Here is a 14,437-nt window from a genome sequence, read left to right as displayed (position 1 = left end):
ATGTGTCATCCCTGCCCCCATTCAAAGATTGTTCTCCCTGTGTTCTTTTAAAGGTGTTTCAGTGCCTGAGTTTCATTCAAAGGATATGTCATGCTATTTCCCATAAAAGGATGTTTCTCCCGTGTTTCCAAGGGATTCTTCATGCGTATATTCCTATTCAAAGGATGTTTCCCTGCATTTTTACCCCTTTTCAAAGTTGTTTTTTAGTGCCGGTTCCCATTCAAAATGTTTTGGGGTCCCCCTTTCCCCCATTAAAAAGGGGGTTTGTGGTGATTTTTCCCCATTAAAGGACTTTTACCCCTTTATTTCCCCTTTCAAAAAAATGTCTTATGCGTATTTTTCCCAAAAAAAAGGGACTCTTTGTGGCGTGATAATCCAGTCAAAGGTTCTTCAGTCCCATATTTCCCTTTAAAAAGGATTTTTCAGGGTGTGAATTTCCAATTCAAAAGGTTTGGCCGTTTTTCACATTGAAACGATGTGTTCGGCCGAAATTTCCCATTAAAAGGTTGTGTTCAGTGCTGGTGTTCCATTAAAAGGGATGTTTCAGTGCGGTGTTTCCTTAAAGAAGTCTTCACGTGCGTTCCCATTACGGAGTCTTTATGTATTCCCATTCAGAGGAGTCTTCAGTGGGTATTTCCCCTTTCAAGGATGTTCCTGATTGAATTCCCCATTAAAAGGGAGGTGTTCTGCTGTGATGTCCCCTTCAAACAGGGTTTTCAGTCCCTGATGTTCCCTTCAAATATGTTTTCGTCCCGTGAGTTGCATTCAAAGGTTGTTCGGGTGGTTTTTTTTTCCCCCTTAAAAGGTTTTTTTCAGTCCCTTGCGCCCAACAAAGGGATTTTTTCATCCTTTTATGATCCCTTAAAGGGTTTTCATGCATGATTTTCCCTTTAAAGATTGTTCAGTGCCGTTTTCCCTTTTAAAATTTATTTCTCCGTATGTTCCTTCAAAAAGAGTTCAGTGCCGTGTTCCCTTTTTAAGGCTGTGCTCATGCTATTTCCCCTTTTCAAAATGTTTCATCCCGGGGTTCCCATTTAAAGGTGTTTCTTTGGCGTGTTTCTTTTAAAAGGTATTTCTGTGTGTTTTTCCCCATTAAAGGTGTTTCAGTTCCGTGATTTTTCCCAAGGATGTCCGTCCCGTATTTACGTTAAAGGGAGTTTCAGTGCAGTGATTTTCATTAAAAAGGAGTTTTTCGTGTCTGTGTTCCCATTCAAAGGATGTCTTCAATGTCTTCAATGCCGCGATGTTCCCATTCAAAGGATGTGTTCAGTGCCTATATGTTCTCATTCAAAGGATGTGTTCAGTGCTGTGATGTTCTCATTCAAAGGATGTGTTCAGTGCGTGATGTTCCCAATCGAATGATGTCTGCAGTGCGTGCTATTCCCCTGTTCAGAGGATGTGTTCAGTGATATGACCGCTCCCATTCAGAGGATGTTTCAGTGTGTGATAGTTCCGATTCAAATGATGTCTTCAGTGTCATGCTGTTCCATTCACATGATGTGTTCAGTGCCGTGAAGCTCCCATTTTTCATCATCATTTTATCATTAGTTTTATCCATGTCACGTTTTGATGAGTGCGTGTGGATGCGTGTAAATGTGCTGAAGACCTAGGCATGTACCGGTTTCGTTTGTTTGTTTTTGCTTTTTATTGTTTTTTTCATGTTTCTCTCTCTCTCTCTCTCTCTCTCTCCTCTTTCTCTCTCCCTCTCTCTCAAAGGATGTGTTCAGTGCCGTGATGCTCCCATTCAAAGGATGTGCTCAGTGCGTGCTGTTCCCATTCGGAGAATGTCTTCAGTGCCGTGACTCTACCATTCAAATGATGTGTTTAGTGCCGTAATGTTGCCATTCAAAGATGTGATCAGTACCGTGATTTCCCCATTCAAAGATTTGATCAGTGCCGTGATTTTCCCATTGAAAGGATGTGCTCATTGCCGTGATTTTCCCATTTAAAGATATGTTCATTGCCGTGACGTTCCTTAACCCTAACCTTAGCACTCGCCTAACCCCAAAACTAACACTAGGACTAACACTACACCTAACCCCATCCCAAACCCTAACAATAACACTAACCATAACCCAAACCTTTAACCTAACTCTAACGCTAACCCTAATGCTAGCTCTCATTGTAACCCTAACCCTATTGCTAGCCCTAACCCTAACCCTAGCCCTAACCTAACTCTAACACTAAACGTTATCTTAATGGTTATCTTAACGCTAACCCTAACCATGCCCTTCCCCTACCCTCCACTACCCTACCTTAACCTTAACCCTAAACTTAGCACTAACCCTAACCCTTACCTTATCCCTAACCTTAACATTAACCCTAATCCAAACCAATGACACTCCCATTCAAAGGATGTGTTCAGTGACATATTCCCAGTTAAAGGACGTGTTCCATACCATGATGTTCCCACGCTAAAAAAAATTGTTCAGTGCCATGACGTTCCCATTCGAAAAATGTGTTCAGTGCTGTAATGTTCCCATTCAAAGGATGTGTTCAGTGCCCTGATGTACCCAGTCAAAGAATGTGTTCAGTGTGTGGCGTTCCTATTCAGACGATGTGTTCAGTGCCATGTTCTCATTCAAAGGCTGAGTTCAGTGCCGTGACGTTCCCATTCAAAGGATGTCTTCAGTGCCGTGATGTTCCTATTCAAATGATGTGTTCAGTGCAGTGAAGTTCCCATTCAAAGGATGCGTTCAGAGCAATAATGTTCCCATTCAAAGGATGTCTTCAGTGCCGTGACGTTCCCATTCAAAGGATGTATTCAGTGCTGTGATGTTCCTATTCAAATGATGTGTTCAGTCCCGTGAAGTTCTCATTCAAATTTCAAAGGATGGGTTCAGTGTGTGATGTTCCCATTCAAAGGATGTGTTCAGTGCCATGATGTTCCCAAAGGATGTGTTCAGAGCCATGATGTTCTCATTCAAAGGACGTGTTCATTACCGTGAAGTTCCCATTCAAAACATGTTCAGTGAGTGATGTTCCCACTCAAAGGATGTGTTCAGTGCCATGAAGTTCCCATTCAAAGGATGTATTCAGTGCTGTGATGTTCCCACTCAAACGATGTGTCAGTGCGTGATGTTCTCATTCAGAGGATGTCTTCAGTGTGTGTTATTCCCATTCAGAGGATGTCTTCAGTGCCGTGACGTTCCCATTCAGAGGATGTGTTCAGTGCTGTGGTTTTCACATTCATAGGAAGTGTTCAGTGCCGTGATGTTCCCATTCAAAGGATGTGTTCAGTGCGTGATATTCCCATTCAAACAATATGTTCACCAGGAAAAGGATGTGCTCAGTGCTGTGATAATTCCAGTGAAAGGATGTGAACTGTACTTTGAATTTTTCTGTGAAAGGCGTTCAGTTTTCTGAAATGCCAAGAGTAAAAAATGTGTTCAGTGCTGTGAAGTTCCCAGTGAAAGGGCGTGTTAAAGGTTGTGAAGTGCCAAGATAAAGATTGTGTTCAGCGCTGTAAAGTTCCCAGTGAACGGTGTATTGTGTGCTGGAGATTTCCCTTTGAATGAATATGTTCAATGATGTGAAGTTCTGAATGAAAAGAAGTATTCATTATTCCAGTAAAAGGGCGTGATCAGTGCTGTAAAGTTTCCTGTAAAGTTTATGGAGAGTGTTATGTGTTGTGAAGTGCATAAGTGAAAAGATATGTTCATTGCTGTGACATTCCCAGTGTAAAGATGTGTTCATTGCTTTGACATTCCCAGTGTAAAGATGTGTTCAGTGCTGTTCTCGGCGAAAGGAAATGTTCTAAGGGCCATAAAAAAAAAGATGTGTTCAGTGCTGTGACATTCTTGGATCAAAGGAAGGGTTCTGAAGATCCCAGTGAAAAGATGTGTTCAGTGTTGTAAAATGCCAAGTGAAAAGATTCATTCAGTGCTGTAAAGCTCCCAGTGAAAGGAAGAATATATATATATATATATATATATATATATAAAAGGAAGGATGCTTTGGTGCTGTGAAGTTCTGGGAGAAAAAAAAGTGTTCTGTATTCTGAAACGACCACTGAAAAGAATGTTAATTTGTCTTTGCACAAATCTGCTTTTGTTGCTGTGTCTACATGTCAAATAAAATATGTACCAACTTAAAACTGTGTCTCATTGTCTATTTTCAAAAAGCATAAGCTACTGTACTTGATTATTATTGATTACCTGAAATAAAGTCTCTTGTTTCAACACCTGTTGGGCATTCTTCAAAATTTGTCATGTGCACCCACTATGATGATTGCTGTATCCAAAGAACTGAAAAAAATCTGAAATCCTTTTTTTCTGAAACCATTTTATTGAAAATGGCACACTGATTCAAAACTAAAGATCATCAAAACAAATGCCAAACCTTTCTTTCAGTTTTCCTGATCTCCCACATCAAGGACTGTGCATACCTGTAAAAGGCTTAATCCCTTCTGTGTGCATGCAGAAAGTCACGACACATGATGAAGCTAAAATGGTCATCCATAAAAAAGCCCCTTACTGATAAAAAGAATACATCAGTCTTGTAGCATGATACAAATTATAGCTGTATCCTGATAAACAACTGAACAAAAACACAAAAGAAGAATACTGTAAAAATCCAGCTATTGAGAACATCTTTATATAAGCCACATCCCTTAATTTTTTTCTTTTAATTGGGAATTTATTCACACACAAGCCACAAAGGTTTATAAGCCAAGTGAAAAAAAAGTTTCAAAATTAGACACTGAAAGTGAGAAACTCAGCAGATCGCCTTCAGTTTGAAAGCTGCATGGTAAGCATTGTGTCATGTTTTCAGCATGATGGAAGTTTTCTGAGCATGGACAATCAACTGAACATTTCATGAGCATAAAGGCCATGTTTAAATTTGGAGGGAAAAAATGTGAACATTTATCACCAGCACACTTTGAAAGTGAGTTTTAATGAAGACTAAAAGCCAGTTCTGAAACCAATCATGAATTTTAATAGACTGGTGACTGACAGCAACATGATTTGACCTGAACGTGTCATTGGGAAAACCTGCAACATCAGAAAAATCCACAGACAAGTTATTTTACCTTCAGTGGTCATAGTTGAGTGATAAAGTTGCGGCTAATAGAACGAATATTACTGTATATCAGTCTTGCACTAGAGATAATACAATTACAAATAGTGCTTCAAAGAGTATCCTGGGAAATAATGAAACAAAAATAGATTAGAAAACTATGAAATCGCTGTGTTAACAATTTCAAATATTCCTTCTTCTGTGTTCTTGACCTGCAACTCCCACCTATATGACCACTTTTACCCTACCATGCATGCAGCCATACTGTGTTTTTGGAGGTGTGCATGCTGGGTGTGCTCTGTTTTTAACACCCACCAAACACTGGTATGAATTACAGGATCTTTAACATGCATATTTGCTCTTCTGCATGTGTATACACACAAAGTGGGTTCAGGCACAAGCAGGTCTGCACACATGTTGACCTGGAAAATTGGAAATCTCTTTAAGTGCAATGAATTGCAACTCTCTAAGTGCTACTTGTCTGTTAACAATCCCATTGTACAGGTCTATGTGATATCATTTTGGTGAACATAGGGAACAAATAATTCATTGTTGGACCCATCTTCAGATTAGTGATCTAAAAAATGACAGGTTTCATTGCCACCTGGTGGATGATCCATTCTGCGATCGTGGGAATGGTAGATAAACAGCTGAGCACTATTTGCTATCGCGTCCGCATTTTAGCATGGCCCATAAAAATATTGTTTTAAATCTTCCCCAAGAATATACTCAGATACATATTCTCCTGAATGGTAGTTCCAATTTTCAACTTAACATAAACATGCTGGTATTTAAAATTGTACACAAATTCATCAATGAATCCAGTCGATTTTAAGTGTGTACTGTTCTCGGTTTGTAGGTGTAACTCAACATATCTTCTATACTGAACTTGTAATTTTTCCATATTTCTTGTCTATTCGGTTTATTTTAAGTATAAATATGTGTAACTGTGATTCCCTCTCCATACGTATCTTTCTTTTTTCTTCTTTGTCTTATTTAATGCCTTCTGCTTTCTGTTGTAAACAATGAATCTTAAAAATGATCATGTTTATATTTATTGTAAATTCTTTTAAGTACATTAATCTCCACAGCTGCTAAAAAAAAAGGGGGGGGGGGAACAATGACTGTCATTTATATGCAAATGGAAAACATGTATGTCAACACCGTCGAACAAAACCAACAAAAATAATCACATTCATGAGCATGATATTAGCTGTTAGCTTGTTGTTGCTCTGCTGATTATGTGTACCTGTATAACATTTTACTGAATAAAGATGTGTTTAAACCAAACAGGAAAAATCTCCACCCTTAACCCATCAGGAACATTGAAACCAGGGATCAAACCCAGGAAACTTGGGTGAGAATCCAGTGCACAAACTATCCAGCCGCTGCACCCGCCATTTCAAATGTAAGACATGACCAAGAAATAAAAAAACAAATGTAAAACTTAATCCAAAAACTAACATCTGACTTAAATTTTAAGTATGTTTTTTTCTATATTCCAATTAAAACAGAAAGCAGAAGTGCACATTTGTGAATTTGAAAACATCCATTAGCAACTAACATATCAAAGATCAAAGAAAACAAAAAATATATATTTCAATGCCTGAAATTATGTATCTGTGTGATGGAACTTTTGACATGCACTCAAACATGTGCACACAAACACACATACATGCTCATGAATACAAGCAGAAAAATGATGACAATACGCACTGAGATATAATCTGATGTCCACACACATTTAAACATACTCAAAGTAGTATGTTCTAACAGAAAAAAAATATATCAACATCAGCGACAATCACATCTGTTCAGCATTCTGCCAACAACTATCAGTCACTCCCTTCTACTTTTGGCATGTTCAGCTTTTTCTGACAAAAAAATCAAACTGGGATTTCACTGTGCAGAAACACTCACTTCTAGTTTAAGCAATGTTTATTTTAAAAAAAAAATTAAAAAAAAAAGTTTCACTGGATACAAACATTCAGTCGAAATTTTTGGCGTGTTTAGCATTTTGTGATATCATCAAGTTACTTATTGTTCAACACTTGTAAAGTCCTTTCTTTCCTCACTCACACACTGTCACTGCTAGTCTTGCTCTCTGCACACAAACCTTTTTCCACATTCTTCCCAAAAAGACACACACTATCACAAACCCATCTCCACTAAAGAGACTGCCACCACATGATCCCCTCGCAGCAAAACCTGGTTCAAATGTCTGGTAAGCAGTTTCCTTGACTTGACTCCAAGCAAGCGTGTGGCATCATTCTCTTCGAACACATGCATGCCTCGGAACTTAGAGGTCAGATCTCCAATACCGTCAGCAGGAAGATGTTCATGCTCCTCTCCACTGCTGTTGTGATCCTCAGCATTACTGTCACTCACCAAAGTGTGGGGGGACACACTCATGCCACGAACTGCTGTGTCTTTATGTCTATGTACAGGCTGCCAAGGTATGTTCGGGTAGAGAGCTTCAGTATCTTCACTGACCTCTGCACTTTTTGCTGGGGGAGCAGATGTGTCTTTTGGCTTCTTCCTTTTCTGCATGAAATCAAAACATGAAGTTACACTTAAATGAACAGATTTAACGTCTTATCTTATATTTTGTCTTATTTGCATTCTTGCAAGCTTGCATGTGAGAGGCAAAATGTGCAAGACAGAGAGAGAGAGAGGGGGGGGGAGAGAAAAATAGAAAACCACACTGCATTTTCATTGTTTTTGCAGTCTGTAACTGTATGTTTTAGGGTCAGCCAGTACCTACTGAACCACTCCATCTTGTAAAGGCAATACAATAACAAACTATTTCAAGATACCTTTCTTCTATTATTCAAAGAAAGAGTATGCATGCATCCTGTGAAAGTTGTCAAGTCAAAAGAATGATGCACTTGACTACTGCATTAATCCCACTTAAGTCCAGCTGGTAGATGCCTCAGTCCTCAACTAAAGTTTAATAAAACTGAAAGTTTGGTCATCTCTGATGTAACATGATTGCTCTTCTTCTGATATAAACAACAGTGTTCAGATTCAGTAAAAATTACTGGAAGGGGATCAGACGTGATCACCTGCTTCTTGAACAGATGAGTATACTGTTGAACTACTCCATTCAGATCAGATGTGTGTGTGTGTGTGTGTGTGTGTGTGTGTGTGTGTCTGTCTGTCTGTCTGTCTGTGTGTGTGTGTGTGTGTGTCTGTGAGTGTGTTTGTGTGTCAGGGCTTGTGTACATTTATGTGTATTTATTTGTGCTTTCCTATCTGTGAAACTGCACGTTTGTTGCATATCTGTTATGTATGTGTGAGTATATATGTGTGCATGTGCGTCTGTATGTTTTACATTTATTTGCTTACATGTTTATTCATTATCATTATTGTCTTTTTTTGTCTTTTTCTTCTATTATCATTATTAACATTATTATTATTATTTTCTTTTTTTCTCTCTCTTTTTTTCCATATTTAAGTATTCATTTACTTCTCTTTTTTTTTCTTTTTTTTTTCTCAAGGCCTGACTAAGCATGTTAGGTTATGCTGCTGGTCAGGCATCTGCTTGGCAGATGTGGTGTAGCGTATATGGATTTGTCTGAACGCAGTGATGCCTCCTTGAGCTACTGATACTGATACATTCAGATCAGCTATATTTAAACATGCTCACATTCTGCTGAACTACTCCAGATAATCAGTGAGTTGTTTTTGAGCTTTGTGATGAACCGCATCTGGTTCTAACTCCTGAGTCTTGGAAAATGGAAACACAATGTTTTGCAAAAGTGTGACTTCGACTGCAAGCTGCATAAAAATTTTGTGGGCATTTTCTCATTTTCAGTCTCGGTATCCAACCACCCCCACCCCAAATTTGTTTAACCACTTTCAGCCCAAAATTCACCCTGCCAGTTTTTATAACAGAAAACGTCTTTTTAGCTTACCCGTTGGTGTTTACCAAGTGGTTTCCGGTAGACCTCGTCAACATCTATCATGGCCTGGAAAACACAGCAGTCAATTTCTTAACATTACTTTCCAATAGTCACACACACACACACACACACACACACACACACACACACACACACACATTAAGTCAACTACTCACAAAGAAACATGCACAGGCTTTCACACATGCTGCACTAAATTTCAGCAAAGAAGCTAAAGAACACATTCATAAGAAACCTGTAATAAACCAATCTCCTGCAGAGTCTGTTCCAGTCATTCTCACCAGCCATCAACACTTTTCAATCCAGCTCAAATCAAGGAGTAAAAGAGGAAAGGCAGTATGAAAGGCAATAGCCTGATGTGGAGGAAAACTGAAGTTCTTTTTTTTTTTTAAAGGGCCAAACAAATCTCAATTACCCCAAAGGCTGCCCAGTTTCTTTCTCAACCATAAGTTTCTAAGGAGGCACACTGTTTGACTGGAATCAAAACCAGCAATGACCCATTACTTTGGAGACTCATCAGGCTTGTGCTCCCTGGTTATCAGCTGTCTGCCTGTGAGGCAGTGATAATTATTAGTGTGATTTATAATCATGCAAAATGTATAACTGAAACAGGTGTCTGTCACATACAGTGAAGAATCTCAAGCAGGTCTTTTGCAGTGAAACAGAAACCCATCTGCATATATTCATAAACAATAAATGAATCATTTTCCTCTGTCACAATACAATTTGTTTACTGTGCTAGGAGAATGATCATACAATAAAACAAAAACGTTTTATCACACATTTATCGTCAAAAATACTTTCTTATAGTGAAATGGTACAGCTGCACTGTAGACAATGATTTTATATATTCAAAAAAAAAAAAAAAGGCAGCCATTAATAAGGTATCATTCCTGTCAGATCATATGATTTATTATTCTCAATAAAAAAAAGAATTAGTTTACAATTTACATAATCACATTAATAGAATACATGCTCGAAGTCCCACACATGTTACTTGTAGTTGTACCCCATACTACCAACTCACAAGGTTGAAGTGCTTGTCAAACGCCACGACGTAACCCGTGCTGACACCACGAATATTTCGGACACTGCGGGTCCAAACCCTCACTTTCATTTTCTCTTGTACACTGCGCTTCAGGATACTTAATGGACCTTCCTGAAATCCTGAAATAAATGCACAATATCTTAACAACAAATGAACAAATGGCAGTGCTGACAGACTTTGAAAACAGGGAAAAATCAAAATCAGAGGAAAAATCAAAATCTGACTGCACTGTTACACTTATAGTAAAGCTCTTTTTATAAAGTTATCAGTTTGACAGTTTCAGTTTCACTTCCTTAAGGAGGCACTGATCCCTGTATCAGGACAAATCAATGTATGCATAAAACCACATCTGCATGGCAGATGCCTGACAGCAGCTTACCCCCATGTGCTAGTCAGGCCTTAAGATAAGTGCATATCATATTGATAGATAGATAAATAGATGGATATACAGATCTTATACTATACAGACAGATCTAAAAGTTATAGATAGATCTACAGACAGACAGACAGACAGACAAAGATACTTAGATACAAAGATACTTGGATACAAAGATACTAAGACAGATACTAAGATTGATAGATATTACGATAGATACTAAGATAGATAGACACTAAGATAGACAGATAGACAGATACACAGCATTTAGGTATGAAGTTGGTCATCTGTCACTGAAACATATAATTCTTAACACAACGATTTGGCAACCAGATCACTTGATATTAATTTTTTGGTAAGTCTGACAAAAATACCTATTCCATTTCTAGGTTTCTCTCAATATCCTGTAAAATAATTACAACTGCAGAACTTGACAAACTCTGAAAGAAAAGCCATCACTGTTGTTCCTTTGCAGTTCAATGCCAACAGACGAACATTGCAAACAACCTCAAAACTTGTACCAAAAACCAGCAAAGATGATTACAGTTACACAAAGCCATTGTTACTTGTATGTTGTGAACTGCAGTTGAACACAGCCCCAGTGTGTGTGTGTATGGGCACATGCATGCCCACATAGAAAGATACTCAGATTAGACAGAAAGCCAATATCCAGCTAAGAGCATGTGCATCAGCGCTCTTTGCACCCTTGTCAAAACTGGGAAACTGTCAATTCAATGCAAGTAACACACACACACACACACACACACACACACACACACACACACACACACATAAACTTACTGTCACTTAGACACACAGAAATGCATAATCAAGAAGTGGCAAATCTCAGCAAGAAACCTACCACCCAATTCAATTTGGAAAACCATCTTTGCTGGCTGCCACATCACAGGAAACACACAGACTCTCACCAATGGTCTACTAGTATGAAGACAGATTTCCCCAGAACACTTATTGCCCACTCTGTTTTATCACATATTCAGTTTGTTTCCTAACATCTGTCTTAACGCTATTGTACAAATCAGAACACACTGTACATTACATATATCCTGTGATCGGTGTTTGCATTTTTGTGTATACAGGCAGGAAGACAAGATTTTTTAAATGGGTGCATGTGTAAGCCTCTGTGTGTGTGTGTGTGTGTGTGTGTGTGTGTGTGTGTGTGTGTGTGTGTGTGTGTGTGTGTGTGTGTGTGCATGCTTGTATGAGCGTGGTGTGTGTGATTGATCATTTCAGGGTAATTTTCCCCGTGAACCAAAACAGTGTGTAAATGCATGAATATGTACACAATGCATGTACGCTTGAACAGAAAACATTTCCTTTGAAGAAGTCAACAAAAACATAACAGCAGCAGCAACAAAAACAAAGACACACACCCATACACACACATTTAAACCGTTCAACATGTGTATATAATACATATGTATATATTCATGGGGTGGATGGAAAGCCGCATGCTGACGCAAAGCCCAGTAGTGATCGACCCCACTCACTGGCGACGATACATCGATGACATTTTCATGCTGCGGGTAGGAACAACAGAGGAGCTAAGACTCTTCAATGAACACATCAACTCCTTCCACTCAACAATTAAGTTCACAGTGGAAGCATCTGACACAACCCTGCCCTTCCTGTACATATTGGTGGGGCTCAAAGATGGCTTCATCACCACCGAACTGCACACAAAACCCACCGACACACAGGACTACCTGCACTGCAAATCATCTCACCCTGGACACTGCAAGAAGAACATCCCGTACAACCTGTTCCTCAGGGTCCACCGCCTCTGCTCTAGCCTGGAAAGTTTTTACCTCCACGCGAAAGGCATAATGAGAGTCCCTCCATCATCGGGCCTACAAACAAACCCTCATGAGGCCATGAATCGGGCTAGATCAACGCCCAGGGCGGAAACACTAGTCTACAAACCCCCAAGAATGAACAGGAGGGTTCCCTTCGTACTGACCCACAGTCCCTCCAACCCACCCCTGAGGACCTGGCTGAGGAAGCAGCAGCAGGTCCTGCATTCCAGTGCAAAGATGCAGGCTATGACTACCTGTGGTAGGGGAGAGAAACGCCAAAAGTGTTAGAAACATCCTCATGCCATCATCTCTGCCCCCAATGACTCCCAGGGATGTGCAGGTGGGCGTACATCACTGCAAGGGTAAATGTATCATTTGTAAAGAACACCTAGTGGAAGGGAAGCACTTTATGAGTGCAGTAACAAAAGAAAGATTTACAGTCCCTAACCAAATGTCATGCAATACCGTAAATATCATTTACCTACTATTTTGTGCCAGGTGTGAAGGAGCCCAATACATTGGGGAGAGTAGGAATATGCTCAAAGTCAGGTTCTACCTACACAGGTCTCACATTTAACACAATAATCATTGTTTACCGCGAAATCAGAGCATTCAGAAATAGCTTTATAAAAACCGGAGTAAACTGTTTTTTGAATCTCAGTTGATCTTTTCTCGTGGAACAATTTTCAATCAAATGAATGATATCTATTTTTGGAACAAAGACAGCGAAGCAGACGACGCACAAGGAATTTTCGTTTTCGAAGAAATTTTACACAACGGATGATGCGCGTCATCATGAAAATCAATGCGGGATTGTGATCGTTAAAAAGATAATTGTAGTGTCTTGTTGGCTGGATTATATAAAAGAAAGCACTCCTAATCATCTGTAATAATTTGGATTTGTTTCCCGGGCACGTTGTAGTGGAAAACCATTGATGTTCTTCATACGTGTGCAACTGTCCATTTTCGGCAGCCCGTCTTAGAGGGCTTCGACCGCTGTTTAGATCAAATTACTTTAAAATGGGTGGGGTCTGGTGGAATATATTGTCTCTAGTGTGTCTTTGGGCATTTTTCAACATTCTTGCAAAGTGAAACAAACACAGCACAAACGGATGTGATTTTATTGACATTGAAAATACACAACCATCAATGTGCCCACCTTTTGGCAGTGACTCAAATATCATTTACCTACTATTTTGTGCCAGGTGTGAAGGAGCCCAATACATTGGGGAGAGTAGGAATATGCTCAAAGTCAGGTTCTACCTACACAGGTCTCACATTTAACACAATAAGGGTACATGTGTTATCAGGCATTTAAACAACAGCAAATGCATTCTAAGTGACATGCAATGCATGCCCATTGAGAAGGTGTTGACAGATGACCACACGTATAGGGAGCAAAGAGAAAACTATTGGAAACATAAAATGAAAACTATGTACCCACAGTCCTCAACACTCTCCGATCACAAAACTACCCAAGGGTAGTGAATGAGTTTTGCATATGATACTGACTTCGTGGGTGTTATCCTTAAGACAGACGTCTTAGTAACCATACTTTTGCATCAAGTCAGAATCAAGGAATCTGATTTCTAAAAGAGTGTATCAGTGTGGTGCGCGTCTTTAAAATCTGCGCGATGTTGTGAAAATACAAACATTAAAGCTTCACTCTAGCAGGTTTTGAAAGAGCCCAACATGATGGTAGTTGATTGATAATCATATAAAGCAACCTTTAAGGTGTTCATCTTCTTATTTTCCACACAATATGGGTTGAAACCCAGGACTGAACTTCATGAAACCATATCAATTCCTCTGTTATCAACCAAACTGGTTCGCAAGTGAGATCACAAACATCTGAAAGATCAATTATCATGTCTATCAAATGAATAATTCACCCTTTTCAACTCATTCAGATATTTCATGATCTGTAAAAGTTAGTCTAAAGTTACCTAATTTCACGGTCGTGCCGGCCTATTTCATAGTTGCGCAGATTGTGAGATCGCGCGTTACATCAGTATCTGGAAATACAGGTGAGGATTGGATATCGTAGCAAGGACAATGGAGTACCTTTTATGACTAGGTTTATTAAAGTATGATGAGGGTTTTAGCAGATTGGAAGGGAGGAACAAAGGGAAATGTTGGGCACATGAATTATATGCATTGTGTAAATGTGACAGGCGTGTGATGTATATGTGCATGCACGCATATAGGATATATGTGGGGTTGATAGCCTTGAGATGGCCTCAGTAGTCAACCA

The 14,437-nt window shown here is 39.3% G+C and overlaps 1 protein-coding gene across 1 annotated transcript in view; it reads right to left on the bottom strand.

Moving 5' to 3' along the window:
• Positions 1-6,970: 6,970 nt before the first annotated feature.
• LOC143291879 (uncharacterized) overlaps positions 6,971-14,437 on the bottom strand; it is an 8,641-nt gene continuing 1,174 nt past the window's right edge. Inside the window, exons 2-4 of the mRNA XM_076602009.1 lie at positions 9,970-10,109; positions 8,937-8,990; positions 6,971-7,563 (exon numbers count right to left, since the gene is read on the bottom strand). Coding sequence (XP_076458124.1) covers positions 7,171-7,563; positions 8,937-8,990; positions 9,970-10,109 — 587 coding nt within the window. The 3' untranslated portion in view covers positions 6,971-7,170. The remainder of the gene's footprint in view (positions 7,564-8,936; positions 8,991-9,969; positions 10,110-14,437) is intronic.

The sequence above is a fragment of the Babylonia areolata genome, chromosome 1, assembly GCF_041734735.1.
Source record: "Babylonia areolata isolate BAREFJ2019XMU chromosome 1, ASM4173473v1, whole genome shotgun sequence".
Taxonomy (NCBI): Eukaryota; Metazoa; Mollusca; class Gastropoda; order Neogastropoda; family Buccinidae; genus Babylonia; species Babylonia areolata.
Note: the sequence above shows the minus strand (reverse complement) of the source record. Positions and strands in the feature narration are given on the sequence as shown.